General features: G+C 39.1%; 1 protein-coding gene across 1 annotated transcript in view; it reads right to left on the bottom strand.

Moving 5' to 3' along the window:
* Positions 1-13,973, bottom strand: part of LOC131899607 (transmembrane 9 superfamily member 2-like) — a 77,855-nt gene that overhangs the window by 47,076 nt on the left and 16,806 nt on the right. Inside the window, exons 6-8 of the mRNA XM_059251110.1 lie at positions 12,953-13,080; positions 11,786-11,897; positions 5,777-5,856 (exon numbers count right to left, since the gene is read on the bottom strand). Coding sequence (XP_059107093.1) covers positions 5,777-5,856; positions 11,786-11,897; positions 12,953-13,080 — 320 coding nt within the window. The remainder of the gene's footprint in view (positions 1-5,776; positions 5,857-11,785; positions 11,898-12,952; positions 13,081-13,973) is intronic.

The raw sequence follows: 13,973 nt of genomic DNA, 5'->3' as shown, positions 1-13,973 counted from the left end.
CCCTGGAACCCATATGGTTGAAGGAGGGAACTGACATCTTCAAGTTGTCCTCTGAATCAATATCTCTCTTTTCTCTCCCCTGTCTCTCTGTCTCTCTCTCTCCCCTCTCTCTCCCTCCTTCCTCCTCTCTCTGAGTGTCTCCCCCACCCCACACACATACCACACAAATAAATAAAAATAAGTGACTGTGGTCGTTTGAATGAGAATGGCCTCCAAAGGCACATATACTTGAATGATTAGTTCTGAGTTGGTGGAAGGATTAGAAAGTGTGACCTTGTTAGAGGAGGTGTGTCACTGGGAGTGGGCTTTGAAGTTTTAAAAGTCCATGCCAAACCCAGTTACTCCAACCTGCTGATAAAGTCTAAGCTGTCTGCTGCTGATAAAGTCCAAGCTGTCTGCTACTGATCCAGCACCATGCCTCTCTGCCCACCATGATAGTCATGGACTAACCTCTGAAACTGTAAGCAAGCCCCCAATTAAATGCTTTCTTTATAAGTTGCCTTGGTCATGGTGTGTCTTCACAGTAATAAAAAAGCAACTAAGACAAATGCAATTAAAAAAAAGTTTTACAAAAGTTAAATTTCTTTTTATTTCTAATTTATTTGTTTTGTGGTTTTTGAGAAGTTGAAATTTAAATTTATTTCACACACACATATAATAATGTAATTTTAGAATGTTCACCTCATTACATTCTACTGTTTCCCTTCTACTCCCACTGATCCCCCTCCTCTTCCTACCTAGTTTCTCTTCTATTTTATTTATTTATTTATTCATTCATTTATTCATTCATTCATTCATTCATTTGTGAATTTCACTAAGGTTGCTTATAGGATCCTGGGTAAGGGACAAGGAGACCTGGAAGTATAGTCTCCTTAGCACTGGCTACACACTGAAAAAAAAAGTATCTTCTCCCCCAGCAACCATTAATTACCTACAGACACTCAGGGAAGAGAAGGGCTTTGTGAGCTATCATTATTTGCCTATGGATCTAGGGGAAGAAGTCCTGCTCATGAGCCTTTTCCTGCCTGGGACAGGATGTTGACAGGCCCAGTCTTGTGAGGGACTTGTGCCACTAATCACAATTGATTTCAAATTGTTTAATTGAACATTGAATAGAAAATACGTGAGCTATAAAAGAAAGACATCCAAAATTATCACTCAGCCTATCTATTTTCTAAGGTTAAATTCAAAGACTAAATGCATTGAAGACAGACATATTTGTACACTCCTGTGGTTCTAACACTTAGGAGGCTGAGACAGAGAATCAGAAGTTTGAGGCCAGCCTTGGCATACTCCTGAAGTGCTACATTTATAAGCATGAGTCACCACATCTGGCTTTATTTCAGAATTTTTCAAAACATCAGGTCACCAAGATACTTCAGGAGGTAAAGACACTTGCTGTGAAGCCTTAAGACCCAAATTAGATCCCTATAACCCACATACTGAAACAAAGAACTGATTCTCATAAATCGTCCACTGATATCCACATGCATGCATGAATGATAAATAAATGATCTTTAATTTTTGGTTTAAGAATTTTATTGACGTGCTTTGATCAAGTCCTCCCCCACTCCTTGCCTTCCAACTTCCTCCTGTATCTCCCCACCACCATGTGTTCTTTCTTCCCACTGAGTCCACTTGGTACTGCCTCTCAAGTGCCACATCTCCAAAGAAAACTGACTGAGCCTCCCCCAGCAGCCACCCATCACCAATAGTTCCTCAACAGGAGGGAGAACTCTGTAAGTCTCTTTCTCATCCATGCTGGGATTTGGGCTGGCTTGATCTCCTGCAGAAATTGTGGCAAAAAATAAATAATTAAAAAATCTGTCCCCAAGGAGAAATAAGAAGTAAAATCAGTATCACAAACTTCATTTTGGAGCACGGCACTGTGAGCTGAAGTTTAGGAGTCACAGGCTTCCTGACATCTTAGCCAATAGACTAAGACTTTTATATTTGCAAGAGTCAGAGCAAAAACTTCAAGGACTCCCTATCTATCAACTACTACTGTTTCTAAAATTAAAAATTTTTTAAAAACCTAAAATCAAAACCAATGTCTTCTGCCATCTCCAACCCCCAGTCAAATCTACACATGATTAAAACAATTGCATGGGACCAAGCTAGGCCCTCTGAATGTGGGTGAAAGTTGCATGGCTTGATGTGTTTGTGGGTCCTCTGGCAATGGGACCAGGACTTATCCCAGGTTCAGGAACTGGCTTTTTAGAGCCCATTCCCTATGGTGCGATGCCTTACTCAGCCTTGATGCAGTGGGAGTGGGGGTGGGGCTAGGTCTGGCCCCAACTTGGTACACCAGCCTGTGTTGACTATCCAAGGGAGGCCTTACTCTCTATGAGAAGGTGATGGGAGTAGGTGGGGGGGGAGAGTGAGAGAAGAGGAGGGAGAGAGAACATGGGTTGGTGTGTAAAAGGAAAGAAAATTTATTAAATAAAAAATATTTTAAAAAATTACTGGTTAATAAAAAGGATAGCACTATTTTACTGAGAAATCAAAAGAAAGAACAGTAAGATACATATGGTTCACAAGAATTATTGTATATTTCAAAATCAGGAGATGATTTTGAATGCTCCCCCCAAAATAAAATAACATGTATCTGAGGTAAGAGATATTCCAATTACCCCAATATACATGCACTAAAATGTCACACTGTCCCTGTAAAAAAATACAATTACTATTTGTAGATTTAAAATAAAATATATAAGCCAGGAGCAGTGATGTAGGCCTATAATTCCAGTATGCAGGAGAGTGGGAACTTTCAAGATCAGCTTATACTACAGAGTGAGAATAAGACAGGCATGGATATGTATACCTGTAACCCCAGCATTTGGGGGTAGAAGCAAGGTTATAAGTTCAAGAACCACCTAGTCTAAGAGATGTTGTCTTTTAAAAAATAGAAAATTGTAGTGATATGTTGTGTACCCCAATATATTGTGTACCCTAATAAACTTATCTGGGGGTCAAAGGAGAGAGCCAGCCACTACATTAGACATAGAGGCAAGACAGTGGTGGCACACACCCTTAATCCTATCACTTGGGAGGCAGAGATCTGTCTGGATTTCTGTGAGTGCAAGGTCACACTGGGAACAGAGTCAGGCATGGTGGCACATGCCTTTAATCCCACCACTTGAGATCTCATGCCTTTGCTTGGAAAGCTCACAATCCCAGGAAGTGGCATGGCTGGGAGGAGAATGGTATATAAGGCGTGAGGAGACAGGAACTAAGCAGCAGTTCAACTGAGACCCTCAGGGGTGAGGACTCAGAGGCTTTCAGTCTGAGGATTCATGGAAACAGGATCAGCTGAGGAGTTGGCGAGTTGAGGTTGGCTATGGCTTATTCTGCTTCTCTGATCTTTCAGCTTTCACCACACTATCTGGTTCCATTTTTTTTAATTAATGAAACTGTTTAAGATTTGTGTTACATTAAATCTCTGTGTGTCTGTCTCTGTCTCTATGTTTCTGTTTCTCTGTGTCTCTCTCTGTGTCTCTGTCTCAGTCCCTCTCTATTTCTCTGTCTCTGTCTCTGTCTTTCTCTCTCTGTCTCTCTGTCTGTCTGTCTCTCTCTCTGTGTTTGTGTATATGTGCGTGTGTGTAAATGTGCATGCACGCATGTGTGTGTAAAAATAAAAGATAACAAACAAATGTTTTTGCAAGGAGACTTCTGGGTATGTGTGGCTTGATCAACATAGGGAGTTTTTTTTGTTTTGTTTTGTTTTGTTTTGTTTTTCGAGACAGGGTTTCTCTGTGTAGCTTTGCACCTTTCCTGGAACTCACTTGGTAGCCCAGGCTGGCCTCGAACTCACAGAGATCCACCTGGCTCTGCCTTCTGAGTGCTGGGATAAAAGGCGTGCACCACCACCGCCGGGTGGGAGCTTTCTAAACAAAAGACTTCTCTAGAAATTTACTGTATGGTAGAGGAATGTGAAGAATATGCGTAAAGATAAAACCATATTCATTTTCTCTCTCCCTCAGTTCCTTTCTTCTGTGACAGGGTGGATCTTGCTTTGTAGCTCAAGCTGACCTCAAAATCACGACCCAACTCCATCAGTGCTAGAATCTCAGTGTGTGCAACTACACGTGGGGAAGACTTTAGCCTCATTTTAAAGGCAGTGGGGATATAAGAAGAATCTCCACTTTGCAAATACTGTATCACGATATCAGCCCTTTCCTTACTTTCAGTTTCCTTGTACAGCTTTCTTCTGCCCTCAGTTGCTTTACTATAGGAAACAGGAATGAGGGAACAAATACTAAGTATATACATTCATTTCTTCTCTACATAATCTCCTAAGTTGCTCACTTTTCCTTGTCCCATTGTCAGCTCTTTCTAACAACCCCAATCATTGTGGACTCAGTTTGTCCATCCCTCAAAATTGCTCCTTCCATGGTCAGATTTTCAATTATGTTGTCTGATTCTGAAAAAATCAAGATCTTTTACATGGAAGATACTACAATGGAAGCTTCATTTAAGCAGAGGCCTTTCTACTTCATTAACCACTTGGAGACTGTAGTGGTACTCAGGATATCAGGAACTAAAAGAAAATCCTGTTGAATAAATGGACTCCACTGGCAGACATTATTTGCATACAATCCTCCTGTTTGTATAAGCTGCCTTGATGAGATGGCCACTTTGAAAGCTGTTAGTTCATCAGGTCTGAACTGACCTGAAAATTTCTTCCCTACTGACTAGCTTTCATTGGGCCAGAAGGTGCATAGCCATTGTACCAAAACTCACTGAAGCTATGATTACCTACCCGAGATCAAGTAACAAGATCAGTCAACATTCTAACAATCAGCACTAATTGTACTCAGTAGGTTATTAGCACAAAAAAAGGAGAAGACATGAAGAATGATGGGGACATGTTAGGGGGCCTAGGGGGCGAGAAAGGAGAAGTTGGGAATGTGCAGGATCACGTCCATTGTTTATTGACTCATCCTTTCAGTCTCTCTCTCTCTCTCTCTCTCTCTCTCTCTCTCTCTCTCTCTCTCTCTCTCTCTCTCCTCCAGTTTTTCATGACATTCCTACCTTCCTCTACCTAGCTGCTTACATTCTCTTATTCTTGGTTTGCTCAGACCATCTGAGTCCACAGACAGACTTCTTTCCCATTTTGTTTGCTGTCTGTCTCTTTCTTTCCTGTCTATTTCTTACAAGGTGTCTAGCCTATCCTCCTGCTTCTGTCCTCCAAGTGCTGAGGTTACTAGTGTGTGTCACTGTGCCCAACTCTGGTTTTCATCCATTGCATAAAGCCTGCTTCCACAGTCATATTTTGCCCACCAACTCCCATGTTGTCTACATGAAGACACAGTATCTATGGCATCACAGCTTCCTTTCCCTTCAGCATAAACATTAATGTATGTAAAATATATTTCTTTTCACCAGATATGTTAGAAGATAGACGAAAACAAGAGGGGAAACTAGCCCCAAAGAAATGCTGCTCAGTATCATCAGTAGTGACAAAATACCTCAACTTAAAAACAAGTCTCCTAACCCTGGGGGGAAACAGGCAGGAGGACCCAGAGTTCAAAACCATCCTTGGCTATACAGCAACTTCAAGGTAAACCTGGGATACAGGAGACTGTCTCCAAATAATAATAGCAAAAGGCTGTTTCTAGGAGGAAGAGCCAACTGAGTAGTAGAGCACTTGCCTTGCATGTGCAAGATTCCAGGCTCATCCCCAGTGCCCACCCCCACCTACAAATTTGAGGAAAAACATCATTTATGTTTGCTCTCCTGGAGCTACTTTGTCTTTATTTTATGGAGTGCTTACCTAATCCAATGAAGGTTCATCTCGGCTGTAGACTTTAAGTCATAATCCCATTCAGAAGACCACTCGGTAGAACTGCTTTTCTAAAATGAAGATATAAAATGAAATGACTAAACTTTACCTGACCTTTTGTGATTTGTTACTCAGAAGCATATAGAAGCCTATTCTGCACGGGCTTTTGCCCCTTTACTTCCAGCTTCATGGAATCTACCATTACATTTTAAGCTTGCTTTTACTCAGTAATGCTTGAATTCATTACAAGAAAGAAGTAGGGAGGAGGCAAAAGCAGGTGGATCTCTGTGAGTTCAAGGCCACCATTGTATGTATAGTGAGTTCCAGGGCAGCCAGGGTTACATAAAAAGACTCTGTCTCAAAAAACAAAAAGGGAAAGGAAAAAGAAAGAAGTAGAAAGAAAGTTGTTGCTATCCAACAAAATAGCATGTTTCTGCTATTCTTTTTTATGTAGTCCCCAACCCATCAGATACTCCCTTTTTCCCTTTTATCCTGACATATTTCCATTTACACTGTAACTTCTTAGGATAATTGCAAAAGTGCATAAGCCTTTACATAATGACTCACTGTAACATTTGGGAAATTAAATACCCACAACCAAAAATGCTCTTCAGGATAAGACTACATGATAGTGATCTGCACTAGCAGTAGAAAGAATGAAATGCATTGATGAGTGACAGTTCTGAGACAGAACTAACTTTAGAAAGGTGAGAAGTACATATGGCAAAATTACATTCTGAAGCCAGCAGGAGCTTGCTGCACGAGCAGGCAAAGTGAATTTGATTCCCAGAGCCCAGGTACAGGGAAAGGAGAGAACAGACTTCACCAAGTGGTACTCTAACCCCCACACACACACACACACACACACACACACACACACACACACACACACACACACACGCCATGCACACACAATAATCATTTTTTAAGTTTTAAAATCTTATTCCCCTCACCCCAGAAAGTGATATACCCATATTGCAAATGCAAATATTTTTCTGGAAGGATAAATTAGAAAAAGCAAAGATATGTTTTCAGAAAGAGAAATCAGGGATAAGTGAATAAAGGTAGAGAATTTTCTTACACTTTCCCTATATACATCGCCTGCAAACATACAGCCATTATAAATATTATTTAAGTTAAAAGACAACTTGTTTTACTAAAACTCAACAACTTTGCTACTTACAAATTCATGGTTATCCCCAGCTACATAGTTGAGTTCAAGGCAGCCTGCACTACACAAGATCCCATAAAAAAAAAAAAAAACAACAACAAAAAAAAAAAAACTGGGAAAATTTCAGCCAAGACAGCAACAGTGTTTAAGCATCGTTTTTGCACCAAACACTGCCATCTGCTGGAAATAATAGGTCATAACATGTATTAGTCATCTCCCCCCCCCCAAAAAAATAAACTATTTTAAAAATCTAAGGCACATGAGAACAAAATTACAAACACAAAAAGATAACTAAGTAACAAAGAACATATTTTTTATCTGCTTAAAATTAATGAATTATTCTTGGTCTTTCCATCCCAAAGTATCAAAATCTTTGTAAGCTAGCAATTCTCATAAAATAATATATGGCAAATTGGTCTTTAATGGTGGTAACAGTAACACAGCAACAAGGTGGAAACAAAGACTTCTTTATCCATAGTAGAGTACCCTGTGATGCGTCATAGTCAATAGAAATTACACAGAGACTCAATTTTGTAGGGAATTTGATGGTTAGTCCAGTGGTTCTCAACAGGAAGAGCAGCACCCCCTACAGGGCATAATGAAAACATGTGGCTGCTACTGGCATTTAGAAAGCCAGGTGTCCTGCAGTGCATAGGGAGATCTACATAAAAGAGAACAGAGGATACTTGTGCAATGCCCCACACCTTTCAAATGTCCCATCCAAAATTCACATAGGTGAAAAACTGCTTGTGATTGCCCACCCTTTGATTTCAACTTTGCTTTATAAAATATTTTATATGATTTTAATATATATTAAATATTCTCCCTCAAGAATGCAACTGTCTTACTGACTTAGGAGAAAATGATACTATACTTGTCTCGGTATGTTACCAAAATTGACTGACATTTCAAGAAGTCACAGCATCATTTGAAAAACAGCAATATTTGGGCCAACCATTTGCAATATTTTTGTCTGCCCATGATAACACTTACAATGACTATACCCATAGACACAAACATATAAAATGGATAAAATACATAAAGGGTATATTATTTTATTAAAAGTTACTACTATTTTCCCTTTATGTTATCATTAGGATGTTACACTGGTATTTGTTAAAATTACATGCATAGACAGGTTTTGTTCCCTATTAACTATTAGTAATATGATAGAATAGTAAAGGGAGAGTTATAAAACATTTATTATTAAAGGGACATCAATCCGATAGAGTTGAAAGTCCCTGATCTAGTTTAGCTCCCTCATTTTATTAGAAGGAAACTGGTATCCCAGGGAAAGGAGAGAATGAATGTACTCAGAGTCACAATATTAATTGTGCAAGCCAGACCCCAAAACTTCTGATTTGTAATCAGCTATTGGCTCATGCTGTCTGAAAATCAGAACTGCACTTTCCAATAAAATAAAGTCATGGCCAGGTGGTGATGGTGCATGCCTTTAATCCTAGCATTCAAGAGGCAGAGGCAGGAGGATCTCTGTGAGTTCAAGGCCAGCCTGTCTATGGAGAGAGTTCCAGGACAGGCTCCAAAGCTACAGAGAAACAACAAAAAGCAAAAAAAAAAGTCAAAGTCATAAGGCTAAAAGTACAGCTCAGTGTTACAAAATATGCCTTACACATGTAAAGCCCTGAGTTCCATACTCCACACTGCAAAAACAAACAAAACATGCAGTGCATAAATCTGTAGAAAGGTTCTCAGGCTAGCTCACAAGTAAAGCTTAAACTAGAATTCACATCAAAACCTTTTATCATTATAATGAAACAAAAACATCTTTGTTTGATAGCATGAAAACAGTAGGGCTCAATTGGCTCACAGAGACAGAAATGACAAGCTTGAGGCCTGCATGGGTCTGCACCAGGACCTCTGTGCATATATTATGGCTGTTAGCTTGGTGTTTTTCTGGGACTCCTAACAGTGAGAGTGGGTATATCTCTGACTCTTCTGCCTGCTCTTGGGACTCTTTTCCTCCTATTGGGATGCCTTGTCCAGCCTCAGTATGAGGCTTTTGCCTTGTCTTATTGTATCTTGCTTTGACCTGTTTGGCTGTTGTCACTTGGAGGCCTGCTCCATTCTGAAGAGGAAATAAAGGGGAAGTGGATCTGGGAGGAAGGGCTGGAGGGAGTGAAAGCAGGGGAAACTCTGGCTAGGATGTATTAGATAAGAGAAGAATCTACTTTCAATAAAATTTTTTTAAAAAGAAAACTGCTGTGGATATCACTATATGTAAATAAACTCTGATTGGCCAATAGCCAGACAGGAAGTATAGGCGGGACTAACAGAAAAGAGAATTGAGGGAACAGGAAGGGAAGGGGGAAACAGCCTGGAGCCACCGCCAGGACAAGGAAGATGTAAAGTACCGGTAAGCCATGAGCCACGTGGCAAAGTAAAGATTAATAGAAATGGGCTAAATATAAGAGTAAGAGCTAGACAATGACAGGCCTGAGCTAATGGCCAAGCAGTTTAAATAATGTAAGAGTTTGTGTGTTTATTTTATAAGTGGGCTCTGGGACTGGCAGGACTTGGTGGCGGGAGCTGGAGAAAAGTTCTCCAGCTACAAATGGTGCCCAACGGCTTGAGTTTCCACCTTACACCTAACAATATTTAATAACCAATTCTAAACAGAGCCAAAACCAGGTTCCTGCTTCATGTCTCATATGGGCAGCTAGGCGCCACAAAACGCGGGTTTGAGCTACTGGCGGGTTCCTGGTGTGTGCACTTGACCAGCTACAGAAAACAGAAAGGGTTATTTTTATTAGGTTGGGTTTTTAATTGTTTGGGAAGGTAATACATGCATACTACATATTTTGAACGAATTCATCCCTTACTATCTCCCATCTAACTCTTGCCATATTCCCTAGCACCTCTCCCTCCAAACTTCATTTACTTCCCCTCACTAAATGGACCCAGTGGTTAAAATGAGCGTACATGAAGTATAGTATTTGCTTTTGTTTTTATTTAGGGTCTCACTATATGTAGCTCAGGCTATCCTCTGACTCATGATTGTCCTGCCCCAGCATTTTCGATGTTATAAAACAGTATATAAAATAAAAGAATTATGAATATGTGCATTTTAGACCAGCATTCAATAACTCACAATGAACACTCAATATCCATAATTCATAATAGTAAGAAATGAAGGCAATGACTTCATAATCAGAATTCAAATATTTGTCATAAAAATAAAGAAGTGTTCACTCAAATGGTAATATAATTGATTCTATCTTTCCTTTTGAATGAATGCATTATAAACTAGTTTTGTATTATTTGAGAACATGTATCATTCTCTGAAGACATGACAGTACATTCACAAAGATTCTTAAATAAAAGGCAAAATAAGATCTAGGCATGATAACTTCAACACTTAGGATAGTAGAGCAAGAATCACAAGTCTGAGGCCAAACAGCTACAGAGTGAGTTCCAGGCCAGCCATCTTTCAAAGTGAAATTCTATCTCAACACTCCTTGCACCCATCTCCAAAACACGGGCAAAGAAAACTTGAAAAACTAAAGATTATCATACCATATCTGAACTTCTCTATGGTCAACACGTGCCTGATCAGGGGCTCAAGCTCATAATCTCACCCACTCAAGAGTCCATACTCTGGAGTCTAGACAGCAGTTTGCTGGCTGCCTTAAGGTGGCAGGGGAAACAGTCCTATGTAAACAGAGTTTGTAACTCAGGTGGTTAGGAGCATGTAGCTGTTACATGGCACTGACCTTCATCAAGTGAGTCATTATATGTACAAAATTTGGTTTTCCATTTATTTCCCTGTGCCTTCCTCATGTCAAGATTATCCTGTGCCCCCATCCCATCTCCTGAATGTCTGTACACCAGAGGCACATGTAAGATTTCCATGGTCCAAAGCAGGATGATATACTGTAGTTCACCCAGTTACAGGGTCTAGAATAAATCCATGTCACAGGGTGTGATCAAATTTCCTACACTAGGAGACGCAGGAAAACATACATTGATGCCAAAGAGACAGGAACTGCACATGTGGAGGTCCATACCTTCACCAAGGGAACAGCCACTAGTCACATGTGGAGGTCCATACCTTCACCAAGGGAACAGCCACTAGTCACATGTGGAGGTCCATACCTTAGCCAAGGGAACAGCCACTAGTCACATGTGGCACTTGAAGCTTGGCTCATGCTAAGAGAAGTGAGCCTGAAGTATTAAACGCACACTAGGTTTGAAAAAACTTCATATAGGGATTAAAAACTATATTTCTGTACCCCAAAAATATCAAGAAAAAATAAATAAAACAATAGAAAAACAAGTGGTTTACAAAAAAGTTGAGATAATAGGAGCATCAGACAGAATATTCACTAGGAAGCTTTATATATATATATATATATATATAGCTTTATATATATATATATATATATATATATATATATATATATATATATATATATAAACACCAACCCTATAAAATTATCTGCTCCTTTACATATTCTGAAAAGAAGAATTAAATGACATGAGATGTAAACAAGACATGGTGGTGCACAGCTGTAATCACAGCACTTAAGAGGTAAAGGCAAGAGGATCAGGAGTTCAAGGGCAGATGGGACACAGCAGACACTGGAGGGGGAAGGGAGAAAGGAGAAAAGGGAGAAGAGGAGTAGAAGGGGAGGAGAAGGGAAAGGGGACTGAGACAGACAGATTGACTGATTAAAGGAACCGTGGCCTTATGCATGTTCTAATCTCATCCCAACAACTTTAAAATGATGAAAGTGTCAGCTTGATTATAAATACATGATATTTATGTGCCTGATCTATTAAAAAATAAGGTGAGAGCACAGAATACTTGCCTCAAATTTTACAGAATATGTGTAGACCACATTTAAATTCTCCATATCATCTTCAGGGATTTCCAAAGGCGGTTCATTGCAAGTTAGGTGATTTTCATCCAAATGTTTATAGCTAATAAAAGAGAAAAGGGGGGAGCTTTCCATTATGTTCTTTATTTAGAACTCTTTTTAAACTCACTATCCTCCTGCTTCTGCCTCTTGACTTGGAATGTTGGGATTACACAAATGAAAACGATACTCACCTAGAGTTCTTCATAATTTAAAACACTTTTGCTCTAAATGTTCCCAACAAATGAGGCTCTAAATACTACCTAAAACTACTTCAGAACACTCATTTCACCTAAACAGAAAGAAAATAAATTCTACCAGAGAATGGCTTTATTCTTCTTTTGCCTCACCCCTCTTCAATACAATATCTTGTAACTTTAACTGTAGGGGTAGAATATTAAGTACATGAAGAAGAAATCATATTTGTAAATCCCCAGATATATGAGAGTCTACTATCTATAAAGCATCAAGCTTGGCATTGAAAGTTATTGCTAATATATACTACTAATGGCAGTTGAATTAGTATAGCCATTATGGAAAGTGAATAGAGGTTCCTGTATGATTCACCCACCTAACTTCTGGGTATACCAAACGGAGATGAACAAACAATTCTTTGGGCATTTATTAGGGCTCAAGGTACAATGGTAGATCTCTAATTGTTCAATCTCTTTAAAACTGGTTCTCCAGGCTCTTCCTATATATGTCCAGGGATAGAGCACTCAATAATTCTTGAGGCTTCTTATTCAGCTGTTGAGAGAGCTCTAATCATTAACAGCTTCTTCCACTCACCTGATACTTTTCTAATAGAATCTCCTGGAAATAAAGCTGTCCTCTCAAGAAAAACAAATCAAAATATATTTATATTAACCCCTTTATAAGAAAACAGCAGCTAGAACACTCCCAATAAATCTATGCTTCTTTTTCATTCTTCCTAACATTGTGTGATGCTCAGATTCTTAGCATGTGGACACAGAGGAAAAGAATGATTAAGCTTTCAAAATACATCATGTAATGTATACATAGCTATCCTAAAAGTAAAAAACGTCAAGTTGAGAATCTCTGCAGTTTAAGTCCATTTTTAAATCATTAGAACCAATTAAAAAGAAGCTCCACAATTACCTTTTGGGATCAACTCTGGAACTAATCAATTTTGCAACATTCTTGGTTGTGTCATTTTCCATGTGATATGTAATAGTAATGTCAAAATGGTTAAAGAGGTACAAACTATTATTTTTGTTGAATTCAGGCTGTAAAAGATAAAAGAAATTTTAAATTTTGAACTTTTCCTAGAAACTAAAAAATACAAAATCTGATAATGGAGTAAAAAGGTGTCTACAACACTTTATTAAAAAAAATGTACCATGGGGCTGGAGAGATAACTCAGCAGTTGGTCTTGCAGAGGACCTGGATTTACTCCCCAGCATCCCCATGGTGCTTTACAGCCTGCTGTAACTCCAGTTCCAAGGGACCTGATGCCCTTTTCTCATCTTTGCAGGCACTAGACATGCACATAGTGCACATACATAAAAACAGGCAAAATAAAAAAATCTGAATTTCTTCTAAAGAAAAACTGTGCTATCAATTTGAGCATATGAAGAGTAAATATGTTTCTATAAGTTTAAAACTGCAACCATGACTATTTGGCCTAATAAAGTATTAGTCAACTCTGCAAGTAATAAGTAGTTGTTAAAGAAATAATATTGTGAAACTGTGATAGTCATAAAAGTATGTCATTTTTAGGTTTTAACAACACAAGAATATGGAATAATGAAAATTAACTAGTGAAATATCAATAGATCCAGGCATAGTAATTCATGACTGTAAAACCCAACACATGAGAGACTAAAGCAAGAGAACTGACTCCAGGTCCAGACTGGTCTGGGCTAGAATGAGAGCTTTCTAAAAAAATATAAGTCATCAACATAGTTTAAGTACATCATGAGTCTGGCCTTCATCATCAGAGAAGCTTCCTCCTGCAGCAGATGGAAACAAATAAAGAGACCCACAGCCAGACATTACACAGAGAGAGACAGAGAGAGACAGACAGACAGAGAGACAGAGAAAGACAGAGACACAGAGAGAGAGACAGAGAGAGGAAGAGGAAAGGGAGGGAGGGAGACAGAGACAGAGACTGAGACAG

This window comes from Peromyscus eremicus, chromosome X, assembly GCF_949786415.1.
Source record: "Peromyscus eremicus chromosome X, PerEre_H2_v1, whole genome shotgun sequence".
Classification (NCBI taxonomy): domain Eukaryota; kingdom Metazoa; phylum Chordata; class Mammalia; order Rodentia; family Cricetidae; genus Peromyscus; species Peromyscus eremicus.
The sequence above is the reverse complement of the archived record's forward strand: the minus strand, read 5'-3'. Positions and strand labels throughout refer to the sequence as shown.